At 40.8% G+C, this 17,945-nt stretch overlaps 1 protein-coding gene across 5 annotated transcripts in view; it reads right to left on the bottom strand.

The window, feature by feature from the left end:
* The window catches only part of p2rx3a (purinergic receptor P2X, ligand-gated ion channel, 3a), a 56,440-nt gene extending 39,032 nt beyond the window's left edge, over positions 1–17,408 (bottom strand). For 3 of the 5 annotated variants that reach the window (XR_004766127.1, XM_035425771.1, XM_035425775.1), the window contains exons 1-5: positions 14,281–17,408; positions 11,292–12,102; positions 10,116–10,251; positions 9,923–9,994; positions 1,532–1,598 (exon numbers count right to left, since the gene is read on the bottom strand). Coding sequence is in view for 4 of the 5 variants with exons in the window: in XM_035425771.1 (XP_035281662.1) it covers positions 1,532–1,598; positions 9,923–9,994; positions 10,116–10,251; positions 11,292–11,413 (397 nt within the window). In the remaining variant the exon portion in view is untranslated. Of the gene's footprint in view, positions 1–1,531; positions 1,599–9,922; positions 9,995–10,115; positions 10,252–11,291; positions 12,184–14,280 lie in introns of those variants that run through there. The other 2 variants (XM_035425774.1, XM_035425772.1) reach the window with 2 other exon arrangements.
* Positions 17,409–17,945: the final 537 nt, after the last annotated feature.

Raw genomic sequence — 17,945 nt, 5'->3', positions numbered from 1 at the left:
CTACAATACTTTCATTTTGTTGTCTTCAAGCCATTTTGTTACCACTTTGGAGGTATGGTTAGGATCATTGTTCTGCATTGCAACCAAGTTTTAACTTTCTAGCTGATGTCTTGAGGTGTTGCTTCAGTATTTCTAGATAATACTCCTTCCTCATGATGCCATCTATTTTCTGAAGTGCACCAGTCAATGGGACACAGCAAAACACCCCCACAATATGATGCTGCCACCCCCATGCTTCACAGTTTGAATGGTGTTCTTCGGATTAAAAGCCCTACCCTTTTTCCTACATACATAGCGCTGATCATTATGGCCAAAAAGTTCAATTTTTGTTTCATCTGACCAGAGAACACTCCCACAAAAGGCTAGGTCTTCATCCTGGTGATCACCTGGAAACTTCATTCTGGCTTTTTTATGCCGGTCTTCGAGTACGGGCTTCTTCCTTGCACAGCAGCCCTTCAGGCCATTGTGATGTAAGATTCTCTTAATGGTGGATGTAGATACTTTGGTACCTGATGCCTCCAACTCCTTCACCAGTTCCTTTGATGTTGTCTTTGGGTTCAGTTGAACTTTTCGGACCAAGGTTCGTTCAGCCCTGGGAGTTCATTTGTGCCTCCTTCCTGAATGATGCAGTGTCTGTGTGGTCCCAAGATTTTTATATTTGCATACAATTGTTTGTACAGATGCTCATGGTACCTTCAGTTGTTTGGAAATTGCTTCTAAGGAGGAACCAGACTTGTGGAGGTCCACAATCTTTTTTCTGAGGTCTTGGCTGAGTTGCTTGGAAAAAAGGCAGTGGCTCTAAAGGCTGGCCCTTAAATACAGCCACAGGTGCCAATTAACTCAGAATTAACTCCTAATTGTGACAATTGGCCAATCAACTTGGTGTGTGTAAACTTTTGACCCACTGGAATTCTGACAGTGAATTAAAGCTGAAATAAATCTGTCTCTAATTGATTGTTTTAAAATTACCTCTGATGTGAACAAAGTAGATGCCCTAATTGACTTGCCAAAGGAAATGTATGGTAACATGAAATGTGCGGAGATGTGAAAAACTGAGTTTGAATATCTGTAGCCTAGGTGTATGTTAACTTTTGGCCTCAACTGTATGAGTTGTTTGATTGAAAATCTAAAATTATGGAGTACTGAGCGAAATCAAGAAAAGAATATGGCTTTGTCCCAAACAACACGGGGCTCACTGTGTATTCTACTGGTTGTGTGTGCTTATTTGGCTTTGCCAATAAAATAATTAAATTTTCATGCCAGACCAGCAAACTGGGAGTGAGAGACTGAAAGAGAGAAAGAGGGAGAGGCTGCATCAAGACACACACCATTCCACAAATGAACCGGAACAGCACTGATGTAATAAGCTAACTTCATTCATAGAGTTTTGCGTCAGCCACTCATAAATGAACAGAAGCAAAAGGAAGATGGAGGCTTGCCTTGTGCATTAACGACACTACGATGGGTAGGTGTGAGAAAATATATGCTATTATGGGCAAGGAGAAACTCACCGTTAGGTGCCACGACTCACCGTTAGGTGCGGATGCACCTTCCGTGCAGTTGCTGTTGTTGGTACATTTGGCTTTCTTAACCTCACTCTGTGCAAGGACAGCAGGGATAAATTTGGGGTTAGAAGCTCTTGCTGCTAGACCTGCAGTGGAGCAGCACATTATTGTTCCATTTGTAAAGTCAAATATCACAATACAGCTCATCACAAGGACATTGGAAGGACCACTAAACAAAATAAAAACAAAAACAAACTTACACACCAAAATGCAATGATTGCCAGTGTGTGGATGGACCCAGTGTTCTGGCACTATTCAGTGCTGACTGTGGCCAGCTGCCCCGTAGGGCCACCCATAATTCCCGAGAGAGAAGGATTCAGTCAGCAGGAGGTTCTGCATCCTAGCTCCCCTCTCTAACTCACCATCACCCCTGTCTAGCACACCAACAATCCCTTCAAGCACACCAGCACCCCCCCCAGCATACCAGTAACCCCCTCTAGTGCACCAGCATCCCCTTCTAGCACACCAGCAACCCCATCTTGAGTACTCAAAAGACGAGGACTGCTCGAGCACTATACAGTACTTGGGAAAAATGAACTTGAAATAAAAAATTACTTGATACTTGAATATTACTTGAAATAAATTCACATGAACTAACATGTTTGGTTTCATTCTTTATTTTTACATGGCAGCTTTAGCAGTGGGTTGTTTTATAGGTAATGATGTTAGCTTCAGAAATCCTAATGTAGTTATTTCAGCAGGTATTGTGACTTTAAAACGTTGCAGTTTGCTGCATTGTAGGCCTCATAAAGGATACAAGCCCAATCAACAACATTGTATGATGACCCCTGTCAATGATTCTAAACAATCTTGAGTTGCTTTGAAAATATGTTAAAATGTGTTTAAAGTAAAAAAAAATGTATCACATTAAAACGTAAGGATTTTTCAGTCTACAATACATTTAAGGTTTTTATTGATTTGCAGAAATTTTGTAATCCTTTCTATTGCTACGTGTAGCCCTCCCACCACAATGCTCATTTACATAATATACATAGGTAATACTGAAACCTATGAAACTTCCACTAATACACTAAAATGCATGGGAGGAGCTGTGATGGGATGCACCAGTTTACTCTATGTCTAGGGATCTCACCTGGGAGACTGGGAGGCCTCAGGTAGCTTTAAAGATGTTAGTATGTAGCTATACTGCTTGTGAACAATGACTCCCATGCATAAACACTTTGACTCACGAGCCCCCACTTTGAGCACTCACACTCAAAGAACCAGTTATTTTATTAACCTAAAATGTTGCTCTACTTGTGCATAACATTTGACTCCATGTATAAGGAGTAAAACCACAATACCAAAATACACCAAATTATAATGGGCTTAATCAATTTCAAGAGAAAAATATGCAATAACACTATACACAGTCCTGAATATATCATTAACTACAATAGTGGCATTTATTTAAAAAAAAAAAAAAAAAACACCAAAGTGCCATCAACTTGACGCCATTCAAACTTAGGCAGCCCATACATACTGCATGGCCCCTTTAACTGTCACAGTATTAAATGAAAGAAATGAACACGAAACCAAAATAACAAACTAAAGAAAATAACCCGGGGTTTTAGGCTGTTCGTGCACAGTTTGTCTTTATACGTTGGCGCGCATGTTGGAGCTCATATGAATCCACACAAGAATAATGTTGAGGTTTACTCACACACACAGGAAAACAAGTCACTGGCGATCCGAATGCAGGTCCGACACAAACACACTCGTCAGGTTAGCTACCCGAAACAGTAGAGAAAACACTTCGTCGAGAAGAAAATAAGAAAAACTGGAATTTACACCAAAACGTCCGCACCTTCCCATCCCGTACCGCGACTTAATTCAATGACGATGGCGAAAACCGATAATCAATTCCAAAACGTGCATTCAACTAAATGTCACTAGACAGTTTTACGATCTCTCCTGCACATCTGCTTCTCTCTTCAGTTAGTCTTCTCCTGCAACCCCTAACTAGTTTCCACTTGACCTCTTGTCGAACCCCCCATCACGCAGCGTGATTGGACAACATATCTTTTAATCAGCACAGCAATAGGCGCCAGAGAGTTCACTAAAAGTTTAACTAGACCTTCACTCTCCGTGAACTTTCTAAAGTAGTTCTCGTTTTATCAGCTTCTATCACGTGAACCAATTATCTAAATCACACAGTTGCATAGGATAAACTGCAGCTAGCCCCACACGAATGGCACAGAAAAAAACACTGGCCTCTCTGAACAACATCCACCCAAATCCAAGAATTAATGAATTAATTAAAATACATTGCAAACATCAGATCAAATTGGCAAACATCTTCCAAGGGCACTACATACGTTTTCCAGTTTTTATTGTCTTCTATACTGTATAGCCTATATACAATAAAAACATTTCTTAACACCACCCACAATGTGGTATATATCATACAAAATGTAAAAATAGAATTAAGGCTAGATGTTTGTCAGAAAATATTAGCTAGTCATTCAGCAGTCGCGGTAAAGTTGTTGAAAATCATGAAAAACTGAAAAAGTTAAATTGTTTTAAATACATTACATTAATAGAACTCATGCACGAAACAACCAAGATTACATACGCAACTGCGGCAACAGTAACAGGCGCGTGAAAAAAATAGATAAAAATCAGCGGGGAGTTGCTGCTGTACAAATACCAGTAAAATGCATCGATTGATAGAGCATATTTAATCACTTTGGTCCATCATGGAAAGAAAGCACGCTTTGTTACTTTCACTAGAGCATGAAACACATCATGCTCAAATTGCATTAGACCTTCTAAAATAATAAAACATGGTTGAGCTACCGTGTGTCCGTTTATTGCTTAAAAGTTTGTTTTGATACGTTATCTGAATAAAAAAACGTTTTCAACGTACAAAAATGCCAATATACTCACACAAAAGCACTGTCTATAAGTCATTAATTCAAACAATAAAAATCTAGGCCTGCCAATAATAGTATTGATATCAAAATTATGCTAAGTTACAAGAAACAATATTGGCTATCTTACTTCACACAAATTAAACAAGCTGTATTCCAAAGTAATGCTACCCAATGTTTCCTAAACTATTTCAAGTAAATCGGCCCTGTGTGTACAAGCATACAGCATATTAATGGGGCAAACCTATGCGTGGATCGGTTTGTAAGAGTCCAGATTGATTTAAGGTCTCAATATGTTGAAGGTACAAAGGTAAGCCAGTGTAATGAGTTAGAGGTTCACTTGAGTCCAAGGGGGGATTTGAACCCGGGTCTGTCACTCATCCAAAAACCTCCGTAGGCAAGTATGCTACCCAGTGAGCTACAAGATAAGTAGACATCATGGCTGCAAAGTTTTGTTCTTTTAAATATGTGCACTTATGTATAAGTCAATTTTGTGTGTATCTAATGTTTTTATTGGTTGATGTACCTAAATGTTCAAAGGGGAAACATATTCTTTGTGGGCCTGGAGCATTTGTGACGATGTAATTGGTAGGAAAAAGAACAACAAGAAAAAAACAAAAAATACAAAAAGTTTGGGGCTTTATTTGGGGACGTGTGAAGTTGTCTGTGAATTCTGTCTGTTGACATGAGGTCAAAGGTACAGAAATTAATGTTTTTAAAGGCTGAGAGTCTGGTTCTGTAGGAAACCCTGAAAAGTGCCAAACTCTCAGTACTGTAACTTGGCGGGATGGCAATACATTGCGAGGATTGAGTCTTTTTTGAAGCATATTGTTACTGACACGTTACCGTAACGGGGGAAGGGGAGGTCAACAGCAACTTTGTTGACAGGGGGCATCAAACATTTCATTACAACAACTGCCAAGGACTGGAATCTTGATCCCAGCACATTGTAGAATCAACATTGTTGCACTTTGTTTCACAGGTGCCAGGTGGGGTGGGGGTGGGGGAGGGGGGGGGGGGGGGGGGGGGGTCCCTAACTTTTTGATAATGGGGGTCCCCAACTTTTTGATAATGGGGGTCCCCAACTTTTTGATAATGGGATGTCACAATGTTCTATGATCAGTGAACCTCGCATTGTAGGAGTTAGTTTTTGGAATTTGCTAATTTACTCAGAAAATATTTAGCCTAGCACAATAATTCAATCAACATTGTTATGTCAGTAGTCATTAGCCGTTTCTATCGTATTCATAACTTAATCGAGTTGGATACAATTAAAAAAACCCCCACACATACACACTTTTGGTGGTTGTTTTCAAATGTCACCTTTCATCGTGCGCCAACAGACGCAATGTGGGTTTCAGGCAGGCAAGGCAGAGTGGTCGCTAGCATGATTCAGTTGTTTACATTTGTAGGAAAGGCTGGTCTGAGAGACTGTCCTGAAGTTCAGCCTTGTAGATTATATGCTGCAAAAATATAGACCTTTTGAAAATGGATGATTAACACTCCAGTCCACCAATCCCTGCTGAGAGACAGTTGCTATATACTACTTCCTCCCACATCTAGCTCCAACGTTGTCTGCAACATTATAGCTAAAGAGAAACCTGGTGTCTATTGTGGATAAAACTTGGACACTTCATGCCTAGACATGTACAGGTCAATACTGCAGAGAGATACAGCAAGCTGCATTTGCACAAAGGTAAGCTATATTCTGCCTCTTAATAACTAGTCTAATAACCGGAGATAGCAGAGTGATTAAATCAAATCAAAGTATATCAAAATGCACCAACAATACAGCAGATAGGCAGTGTTAGCTGGATGAAATGAAGTGTTTAATCTTAGCCCGCGAGCACCATTGTGTAGGTATGAGAAGGGAAAACAGCTAGTGGTGAAACAATAAGATAAATAATAAACTCAAGTAAGAAAAGTGGCTTTGGTTGTCATCACGTTGGTGGCGAGCATGTGTGCCAGTGTTTGCTGTCCCCAATCTTGCATAATGAGCACATTCACGTTTATCAGGAGAAAGTAAGTATAACGTGCGAGTGTGTTTGTATGTATGTACATACATTATGCATTTTGCAGCTGGAGCTGGTAAATTGAACTGAAAAAACAACACTTAGCAACAGAGGAGAAATTTACAAGCAAAATTCAGAAACTAACAACCAAGGCTAGCCATTGAAGTGAGGACCTCGCTAGTTAACTGGATAACTTTGTTGGGCTAAATCAGCTTGTTGTGGAGGTTTGAGCAAAGAGAAAGTTAGTTCCCTAAGCTCAACAGTTCAATAGTGAGCTGACAGTAGGCTAGGCTTCACATGGCCATAAATGGAAATGTTCAGCAGATAATTATCTTTTATATTTTGGGTTTTATGTAGGCTTACATTTTGTTGATCAATTTTCATGTCCATGTCAGTCAAAAGCCTTTGCAGTATGCGTGTAGTTATGTTGTATGCTTGCCATATGCTTCAGACCTCATGTACATTGGTTCTTAGTCCACCCAATATTTTCACGGCCCTCACAAATATTGATTTCTGGCTAGGCCACAGGGTTACAGACAGCATTACTGTAAAATGTGTGAACAAAGTATAAAACTACTCACTCAAGTGTGATTGTACCTCAGGGCCAAGCAAGCACGGATTTTATTGCACAAAAGCAACGATAACGGCACACCTTTAATGTAGGGGAGAGCGGGGAAAAACCTAACATGGGGTAAAATGTATCACAAACCTTTTAGGCAGATGCATCGAGGTTGAATGACATATTTCAGGTTAAACAAGCAGAATTACAATCTCTTTGTCTCCAACGAACAGTGGGAAAGTTCAATAAATATTTCGGGAGACATTGCCAAGTCTGTTTTGGCTACATGCAAGTGAATTTGTTCACCAGAAGTATTTTTCAGCTACTATATCGTGTGTGTGTCAAGGAATCCAAATGTATGTAATCGTAAACAGTCTTTTAGTGACTAAGTTTTGGTATATTTTGGCTAGTGTTTTAATAGGAACAGTAACTAAAGTGACATCTGCATTTACAAGTGATTCCAAACGTTTATATACACTAGCCTAGGCTAAAGACATTCAAACTCAATTTTTCACAACTCCACACATTTCATGTTACCATACATTTAATTTCAAGTCAATTAGGGTATCTACTTTAGTTCCATAAGAGGTAATTTCAAAATAGCTAAGAGACAGATTTCTTTCAGTTTTTATGTACAATATCAGATTTTCAGTGGGTCAAAAGTTTACATACACTTTGTTAGTATTTCCTGGCATTGCCTTTTAATTTCTTAACTTAAACAAAAACGCTTGGCGTAGCCTTCCACAAGCTTCTCACAATAATTTGCCGAAATTTTTGCCCATTCCTCCTACCAGAACTGGTGTAACTTGGTAAGGTTTGAGGGCCTCCTTGCTCAGACCTGCTTTTTCAATTCAGTCCACAAATTTTCAATGGGATTCAGATCAGGGCTTTGTGATGGCCACTCCAATACTTTCACTTTGTTGTCTTTAAGCCATTTTGTTACAACTTTGGAGGTATGCTTACGATCATTGTTCTGGTGGAAGACCCAGCTGCGACCAAGTTTTAACTTTCCAGCTAATGTCTTGCGGTGTTGCTTCAGTATTTCTAGATAATACTCCTTCCTCATGATGCCATCTATTTTCTGAAGAGCACCAGTCAAAGGGACACAGCAAAACACCCCCACAACATGATGCTGCCACCCCCATGCTTCACAGTTTGGATGGTGTTCTTCGGATTAAAAGCCTCACCCTTTCTCCTCCATACATAGCGCTGATCATTATGGCCAAAAAGTTCAATTTTTGTTTCATCTGACCAGAGAACACTCCTGCAAAAGGCTAGGTCTTCATCCTGGTGATCCTGGTGAAACTTCATCCTGGCTCTTTTATGCCGGTCTTCGAGTAGGGACTTCTTCCTTGCGCGACAGCCTTTCAGGCCATTGCGATGTAGGATTCTCTTAATGGTGGATGTAGATACTTTGGTACCTGATGCCTCCAACTCCAATTCCTTTGTTGTTGTCTTTGGGTTCAGTTGAACTTTTCGGACCAAGGTTCGTTCAGCCCTGGGAGTTCATTTGTGCCTCCTTCCTGAACGATGCAGTGTCTGTGTAGTCCCAAGATTTTTATATTTGTACAGATGCTCATGGTACCTTCAATTTAGAAAGGAGGAACCAGACTTGTGGAGGTCCACAATTTTTTTTCTGAGGTCTTGGCTGAGTTGCTTGGATTTTCACAAGGTATCAAGGGCAAACAGGCAGTGGCTCTAAAGGTAGGCCCTTAAATACAGCCACAGGTGCCAATTAACTTCTAATTATGACAATTGGCCAATCAGAAGCTTCTACAAAGTCATTACATCAATTTCTGGAATCTTCCAGAGTGTTTAAAGAGACAGTCAACTTGGTGTATGTAAACCTTTGACCCACTGGAATTCTGATATAGTGAATTAAAGCTGAAATAAATCTGTCTCTAATTGATTGTTTTGAAATTACCCCTGATGTGAACAAAGTAGATGCCCTAATTGACTTGCCAAAATAAATGTATGGTGACATAAAATGTGCGGACTTGTGAAAAACTGAGTTTGAATATCTTTACCCTAGCAGTAAGTAAACTTTTGGCCTCAACTGTAGCATGCTAGCTTGCTGAGATTGCTAGCCAGGAAAAAGTGCAGACAAGGGATGTAGACTGTTTGTATAAAAAAATGACTCATCCCACCAACACTATGTCCAGCAGTAACATTAGCTTTTCTCTAGTAATATTTTTAGAATTAAACAAAATACGAAAACCCTTAGTTATTTCCACAATACAACACATTGGCTTACTAATAATTTCATCCACACCGAAGTGTGAGACCTTGTTGTTAATCATGACGTCACTGCTACTTGCCCATGTGCTGCCCCCCCACTTCAAAGCTAGTTCCGGTGCCACTGGCCTAGCCCATAGGCTACAAATAACACTGTAGGCTATGTTAAGGTTGACAGTTCCCATCAAAAACTGCCAAAAAGCCACAGAAAGCATAGAAAAGTGAGGAAATCGTGGAAATGGTAAAAATGGGGAAAGTAATGGAACTGCCAAAATAGCAATAATCACTGGAGTAAATGCGCACACGAATACTCTATCCAAGCTCTCCCCAGATACTAAAAGCACTAAAAATCATCCAAATGCCCATCCCTACCAGCAACCCCCTCTAACGCATCAGAAACTCCCTGTAGTGAATTGGGCACCTAACAGTCTGTCTGCATAATCTGCACATGAAGCCTTCTTCTCCGACTCAGCCCTATATCTGTATGAGATTAACTTGTGGACTGCATGATCAATAAAATGTGAGGCTGACATCCCACTTTTCAGAGAAGAGTGCACGCTTGTCTATGTATTTGCTAATTGACAGTACTGTGGTATGCATTAACATAAACTAATTGGACAGTCCATATTGGAGGGGTAAAATCATAAATATAAAACCTTGGCTGTGAGAGTGTCTCACCTCTGCACAGTTGCTCTGAATCTGGTCTTCTGTGCTGATGAGTTTGGTGATTATGCAGAACATAGAGGCACCCTGGAAAAAAACATAAATTACACAAGACCAGCAACAAACTCCAGCAACACTGTCAGCAACACTTTGCCTCTTTAGTCTCCAGTGCGGTGTTAATATTTGTAGTTACTGTTGCATTGCTGACCTGAGCAGGGGTGACATAATCCGCTACATCCATGACTCTGTTGTTATACAGACCCAAGCCCTTCACCTTGGTGATGACCGTGGACTCGATGGACGTGTCTCGCACCTGATAGGCCTTCTCATGCAGAAAGACCCACCTGGTGAAAGGAACAAAGAGAAAAGAGAGAGAAAAACTCCACAGCTGATTTCATTTTATTCAATTTCCCAATTCTAGTTCAATTCTGTTCATTCTTTAATATATGGACTTTTCTGTTCACACTGATTTCACATGTGCTGCATTCATATACAAGGCTGACCACCTGTACCCATACACACTCCTTTTACATACAGTGCCAACAACCAGTACCAGACACTTTCATCTTGTGTACAGCGCTAATAACAGGTACCACACACATTCATTTTACATACAGCACTAACAACCTGTAGCACACATACTCATTTTACACACAGCGCTAACAACTGGTACCACACACATAAATTTTGCATACAGCGCTAACAACCGGTACCACACACATTAATTTTACATACAGCGCTAACAACCAGCAGCACACACACTCATTTTACATACAGCGCTAACAACCAGCAGCACACACACAAATTTTGCATACAGCGCTAACAACCGGTACCACACACACTGATTTTACATACAGCGCTAACAACTGGTACCACACACATAACTTTCGCATACAGCGCTAACAACCGGTACCACACACACTGATTTTACATACAGCGCTAACAACCAGCAGCACACACACTCATTTTACATACAGCGCTAACAACCAGCAGCACACACATTCATTTTACATACAGCGCTAACAACTGGTACCACACACATAAATTTTGCATACAGCGCTAACAACCGGTACCACACACATTCATTTTACATACAGCGCTAACAACCAGCAGCACACACACTCATTTTACATACAGCGCTAACAACCTGTAGCACTCATTCTACATACAGGAGTAAAAAACCTCTACCACACACAATTTTACATACAGGTGACTGCAATGCAGTTAAAGCCAAAAAGGACACGCACATATGCACACTTGGACACATGCTGGCGCACACAAACAGATGTTCTCAGAAATACACAGGCACATGCTGAGGCGCGCACACACCCGCAAACACACAGCCTTTCATACTCACACACAGACACACACTCTTGGTACTGACCCCACAAAGTAGGCTATGATAAGCAGCTGAACGACGCGGTTGAAGATGCCAATGGTTGAGCTCTTCACTACCACAGACTTGGTGGTTTCGTAAGTGAAGAAATCTCGAACACAACCAATCATCTTTACAAGAACTCTGTACTAAGTGACTGTGTGCGTGTTGCCTGTCTCTCTTGGTGCATGTGCGAGTGTGTGCCAGTGAATGTGAAATTTTTGGTCTGGGTGTTTTTTTGTCTGTAGCTCCCTACTCCTCTGTAGACGGTTAAAGGAAAACTTTGGAAACGGTTGGTGCTCCACAGCCGTTTTGTCTTTTCACCTGTCTGTTGACGCACATTCTCTCCCTCCTTCCCTCTCTCTCTATCTCTCTCTCTCTCACACACACATTACCTCTATTACTAGTCCCTCCCCTCACTTCCTAGCTCTCTCCTTCTCACCACAATTCCCACTCTACCAATCTCTACATCTCTCTATCTCTCATGAATCATCTCAATTTCCCCCTCCTTTTCCCTAGAGTTTTCTATCTCTGTATCTTCTTATCAGGATGACTTCCCCCTTCTTCCTGTACACATATCTCTGGGGCTGCAAGGGATTGGGGGAAGGGGCTGGACAGAGCAACAGGAGTTCATCATTTCCACTGCATTACATGACATTACATATTACATGACGAGACATATGACACTGTCACTTGGCAGACACTCTCATCCAAAGTGACTCACAACATGGAAAATATTAGTGCAGTCAACAAGAGTACTTGCGTGAACCGGGGCGCAGAGAAGCCATGGTAGGAGCACTCACAGCCAGGAGCAGTACAGCTTATCAAAAATAAAAAAATAATTATCAACACTGTACAACACTGTAATAATTATCAACTTAAAATGACCACCACCACCCACCCCCCCCCGCCCCATCAGAGTACAGTGCTGTAACAACAGCACATTAGAGATGCAGCAGTAAAAAGGTGGCAATGCTTGAGTTGGGGTGAGGAGGGTGGGGACTGGAAGGGGTGTGGAAGGTGATAATAGAAAGATAAAAGATCAGTGTGAATAGAAAGATGCCCAGAGTCTCTGCTGTCCTGATCACTGTATGAAGCTCATTCTACTACTGATGGCAGCACAGGGAAGAGGCATGACTGTCATGCACCTTAATAACTAGTCACTAAACTAGGAGGCCACACAGGGGACCCTGTCCCTTCCCTTATTGTTTAGTTCATACCTACTTCACTTATCAACTCTTATTCCTTATGAAATGGAATGTACTTGCACACTCAGCTAAAGCGCTATACTATTGTCTAACACAGTGGAACAAACCAGTTTGTTTTTTGTAATCTGACTCATTAGCATACAGCACGCACGCGCCCATGCAATCTCACACAAACAAGAACCCAGAATGCACTCCACTCTACCCTATTAAGCTGCACTAAAGGTCAGAGCAGGATTTCAGTCTTGCTTGCATTCACACCGGTCCCAGCCTGTGTGTACATTAGTAAGGACTCTTAGTGCAGACCCGGTGGGTGCCCTGGTCAGTCGCGATGAGCCACAGGCACATGGTCCTCACCTCTTCTTGCTACCTCATGAGGGGAGGGGTGGGTAGAGAATAGCGCCAATAATGGGTGCCTTCCCCACAACACTGACAGCTCAGGAACACTCCACTTATGTTGAGAAACTATGGCAGTATACACATAGGTTACTCTCTCAAATGCAACATCTCTCAAGCATCTACACAGTTCACTCAATGCCTGAAGTATCTTTACTCTCCAAATATTTTACTCAGTAAAGACAACATTTATGGGCAGAAATTATTGACACAGACACCCAGGGCAAGAGAGAACCAAAAAACCAAAAAAAGGAAACCAAAACAAATGACAGACAGACATTGCATTACAATTATTAAGCAGACGCTCTAATCCAAAGCAACTCACAGAAGTGGAAAACATGAGTGTTACTCTCAGGAATACAGAAATGCAGTATAACCAAGACACAGATGCCCATTATTAATAAATAAGTGTAATGTAACTTAAACTGTTCTTTCAAAAAGTTTGTATTGCAATTTGTATTGCAACTAAATAAAGTACAACTAGACAGAGCTTTGCAAATCTTTACAAAGCTCTAACTACAACAGTATTCAAAAGGAAATCCAAATAAAGAAATAGAAAGGTTACTTATAGGGAGTCAGGGGAAGCCTTGGTGCAATCTGAAGAAGTTTCAGTTTGTGTTAGAATATGGGCAGGCACAAAGACAGACAGAGGAAAACAGAGAAAGAAAGACAGAGATGATCGCTGGAGGCAATAAATGGACAGACGAGGCTAATGAGGTCACACCCTTCAAATTGCATTTATGTGTAACTGGAGATGAGAGGGAGGAGAAGAGACCATAGAGGAAATGGACTTTCCTCTATAAACGACACAAATACAGTCTTGCTCATCGGAGAATTTAATTAGGAGAAAAGGAGAGGAAGAGAGAGGAAAAGAGAACGAAAAAAGGACTTTTAATGTTCTTTAACTTGTTGCCGCAATCCCCTAGTGGCCATGGTGCCGGCGTCATAAGATTGTTCAACTCATACTTTCAGTGCTCCTGCAACCAAACTATGAGTTGAAAACACCAACACTGTGTTCTAGCTTTATTAGTAGACGATTCAGGACAACTATGCTGAAAACAACTTTGCTGAGTTTCTAAGTGCCAGCGTTGTCACGCCTGTCCTCCATTTAACAAGCACCCCCTCCCTGCAGTCTCATCTGCACCTACACCCCCCACCCCCCACCCACTGGACAATAGTGTCTATCTAGGCATTCATAAAAACATTCTTTCACCACTAAAAATTTGTATTTCGTCATAGCAACGAGATAAAGCCAACAATAGCCAAAGGTATCCCAGTACAGATGTGAAAAATGCTACTCACTGAACACTGAAATTAACAAGATGAATAATAGTAGAATAAAATTATGGCAGTCTATTATCAATATCTGTGACTAAATATAGAACAAATATACTCACATTTGGTTTTACACATGCTCCATTCAAGGTCCTGTGGTCATTTATTGTCTTCAACAATCCGTTTGTGAAATATACATTAATTTGTGACACCTGGGTACCTTCCAAAATAGCTGTGTGTAATACCACACGTTGTTTACGGTATTTTTAGTACAACCTGGCTTGATTGAGAATTAATCTATCCAGTAGGTGACCGAATAAGCTTTCTGGCGATGTATAATATAACTCATTTTATTTTCGGAATAGCATTTTATAGCACTGTGTATCTGAAAGTTGTGAATCATCATCGCCCCCTTACGCATTCACTCTGTGGGAGCAGTAAAAGACACTGCATCCAGCGAAACGTTATTAATGATTTTCGTCATTTCTTGGAAAATATTATTATTCTTGAGAACTTCTGAGCATGGCTAGGGCATATGATAGACTCAGCTGATACTATTTTCTGGACCAAGTCAGAAGAGAACGACAGCATTGATTCTCTCGCTCTGTTTCTATCTACTGTTGGGGAAATGACAATATAGCCTTACATGGGGCACCACTTACGTCGGGATTATACTTCTGTATTCCCATGCAAAGCGATATAACAATTAAAAATCAGTCTCATAAAATTACGGTTATCTAGACTATCCAACCATAAATTTGGAACTTAATAATCAATATTACAAATATTAATGATCAAATAATTATATCAAAGATTTATGATTACCTGAAGGATATACTTCTGGATAGGCTATTTTGATGCAGATTCTCATGTTCTAGCAACATCAAAACAGACAGAAGCTTAATAAAATTATTTATTAAACAAAAGTACAAGCAGAGCATACACAAACTAATCTAAATGGGGAAAACTAGGCTATGCTAGATACAGGAAGGTAGGGGTGCGTGTGTGTGTTCGGGTACGTGAGTGAAAGTTTCCCTTTGTGGACGAAAGGGGGAAGGACAAACGTATGAGGCTATTATTGTAGCAGAATTATTTGCAAATACGTAATCAGATTTGTAAATACGCAGAATTTTAATTAAACTCGGCGATTGGATGTTTCATATTGAAGTGCACCATGGGAGTCGTAGTTAACCTAGAAATCTCCACACAGCACACACATTTGCAAATCGCGACACGCATTTGCAGATCTCTACCACGGCAGAAATGTAGCAAAAATCATGTGTAAAAAGACAGCCAATTGAGAGGCCTGCCTGCGTTGTAACTGATGATACAGACATTTACAGATCTATGTACACATTTACAGATCTGAGTAGCCTACGCATTTACAGATTTATGTACGCATTTACAGATCTGTGTACAAATCTGATTACGCATTTGCAAATAATTCTGCTACAATAATAGCCACATACAAATGGCGGGTTAGGCGCGTATGTGTAGTGTCAATATGTATAGTGTTACTGGCATGACTAATAACTTAGCTCAGCTACAAAGGAGTATTGCTCTCGGTAGTGCCGGAGAGCGAAGTGTAGCTTCAGGCCTTAAGCGATACACGCAACAAAGCTAGTTATTCTTCACTATCGACTATATTGTGAGTGTGGTGTCGTTAGGGTTGGAAAGTTGGTCGGGGAGAAAGAGGTAGAGAGGAAGACCACGTGTGTGGTTGTGTTCTATTACATTGCCAGCGCAAATTATTTTAAAAGACAGAATGGAAACACACAATATCACATTAAACTCAATACAGACTAAGCTAAACTTCTGTTTGCCTGGAAAGTTTGCTCAGTCTTACTGTCTGTTCATTCACACAGGTAGTGGCCTCCGGTGGTCGCTGTGGGGTCCTGGAGAGAACAGTCTTGGCGTTGTGAAATTGTGGAGGTTTCCAGGTGTGTGGCGCGCAAGCCGAGTCCTTGTTCTTTAGCAGTGGCGATACTGTTCATCCCCCCAGTCAATCGTCGGAAAGGTTCTTTGTGGTGGTTAGCTGGCGCAGCACTAGGTGTGCACTGGTTTCCATGCCGGATGGGCTAGGCTTAAGGCTGTTTTATACTTCTGCGTAGTACACGTAAAAATAGGTCTGCGTAGGGGATGTGCGGAATGTGCGGCATGTGCAACGGTTGCAGACCACGCGTTGAGGCCGAGTACCTCCTCAAGAATTTAAAAGCGCGCAGTTAGCAACCAGTGCCCGCATATGCCGTAAAGAATATGATTGGTTGACTGCCGACGTGAGGTCACTGGCATTATAACAGTTGATTCACAAAACCTTTAGGCAACGTGCTTTTGTCAGGTGAATGTCTTCGTTGCAACAAGTTAAATCCAGCTGAGCATTTTTGTAGTCATTGGTGCAGTATTTAGAAGGTTTGGAAATATGAATGAAGGTATTTTATTTAGAACTATAACGGTCAGTAATAAAATCTAATTACGTGGCCTGCACACCATGTACAACATGCCGCACAAGTATAAATGATCTGTCCGTTCGTGAGCGCCGCACACAACGCAAACTGCGCAAACTATGCAGACTATGCAGAAGTATAAAACAGCCTTTAGTCGCAGCAGGCAAGCTAAGTCTGCAGAGCCTGGTTACTGCGTACAGCAACTTTATTTGTACAGCAGCAATCTTAGGCATTCTACAAGCCTTTGAATTAGTTCTACAGAGTTGTGAGAACTCGAGTTAGGCCCATAGGAGTTCCACAGTATGTGAAAACTCAAAGGACAGTGGGTGAAAGGGGCAGGAAGAGACCATGCAGGAAAAGAGCTAGCGATAGCTATCCCTCACATTTATACCTGGTGGGGGGAAAATCTTCACACCGTTGGTGTGTGACAGGGATCTAGAATGCTGCGTGCACAGATGATGTCATCAGATGCGTGCCAGATGAGCTTAAAGAGAGTCATTATTGTTATATGGACACCAAAGACTGATTGAGTGTACCTACACTACTGAGCACAGATAAGATTTCTGCGTTGATATGTGTTTCTGCTCAACCTATTTCAGTTATATACATTATTTTTTAAATTGAGTGACTTTAAATAGGTTAGTGGTTTTTTTATAATGAGGATATTTCACACTGTAACGTAAGCGTTCGTTGGTAGTTTCAGCAGGGTTTGAGTTTCATGCACCGGATGTGATGTGAGCTGGAACATTTCCAAAATGTGGTGGACGGTTGAAAATTGTTTTAATGTCATCCCATCCCCATACAAAAAAAACATTAAATACTGTAGAGTACAGAAAAACATGCGAGAGTTAACATTTAGGTACTGTACCACATTGTGTGATAATGTTTTTGCATTATTTATAAATCTGATATCAATGTTTCATCTTAAACCTTCATAAGGGGCACATTTATATGCTTTATAATGGACAAAAAGTATTTTAGGAGAGATTTTGGATATGTTTCTGGACCCCTAGATATTTTAGACCACTGTACCGATGAAAAGCTTGTAATTCCCACTTGCAAATTATGCAAAAGTGAGTTGAGTCAAAACACTTGATTTGTAGTGAAATACATGATTATGTTGTGATTTATAGCAATGCATAATTTAGACATTTTGGATAGACTTGGGAGACACTGGGTACACTGCTTACTATTTTGCTTCATAAATCTTTAGTAGTTCTGCATATCTACCCTTAGATTTTATGCACTTGTGGGATAAGGAGTTTTTGATCCAGGACATGTATAGTTTAACCTGTTTTACATATGGGATCTCTCAGTATTTCATTGCAAACTAAAAAAGAGCA

This window comes from Anguilla anguilla, chromosome 7, assembly GCF_013347855.1.
Source record: "Anguilla anguilla isolate fAngAng1 chromosome 7, fAngAng1.pri, whole genome shotgun sequence".
NCBI classification, from domain to species: domain Eukaryota; kingdom Metazoa; phylum Chordata; class Actinopteri; order Anguilliformes; family Anguillidae; genus Anguilla; species Anguilla anguilla.
This window is presented reverse-complemented; position numbering and strand designations above follow the sequence as displayed.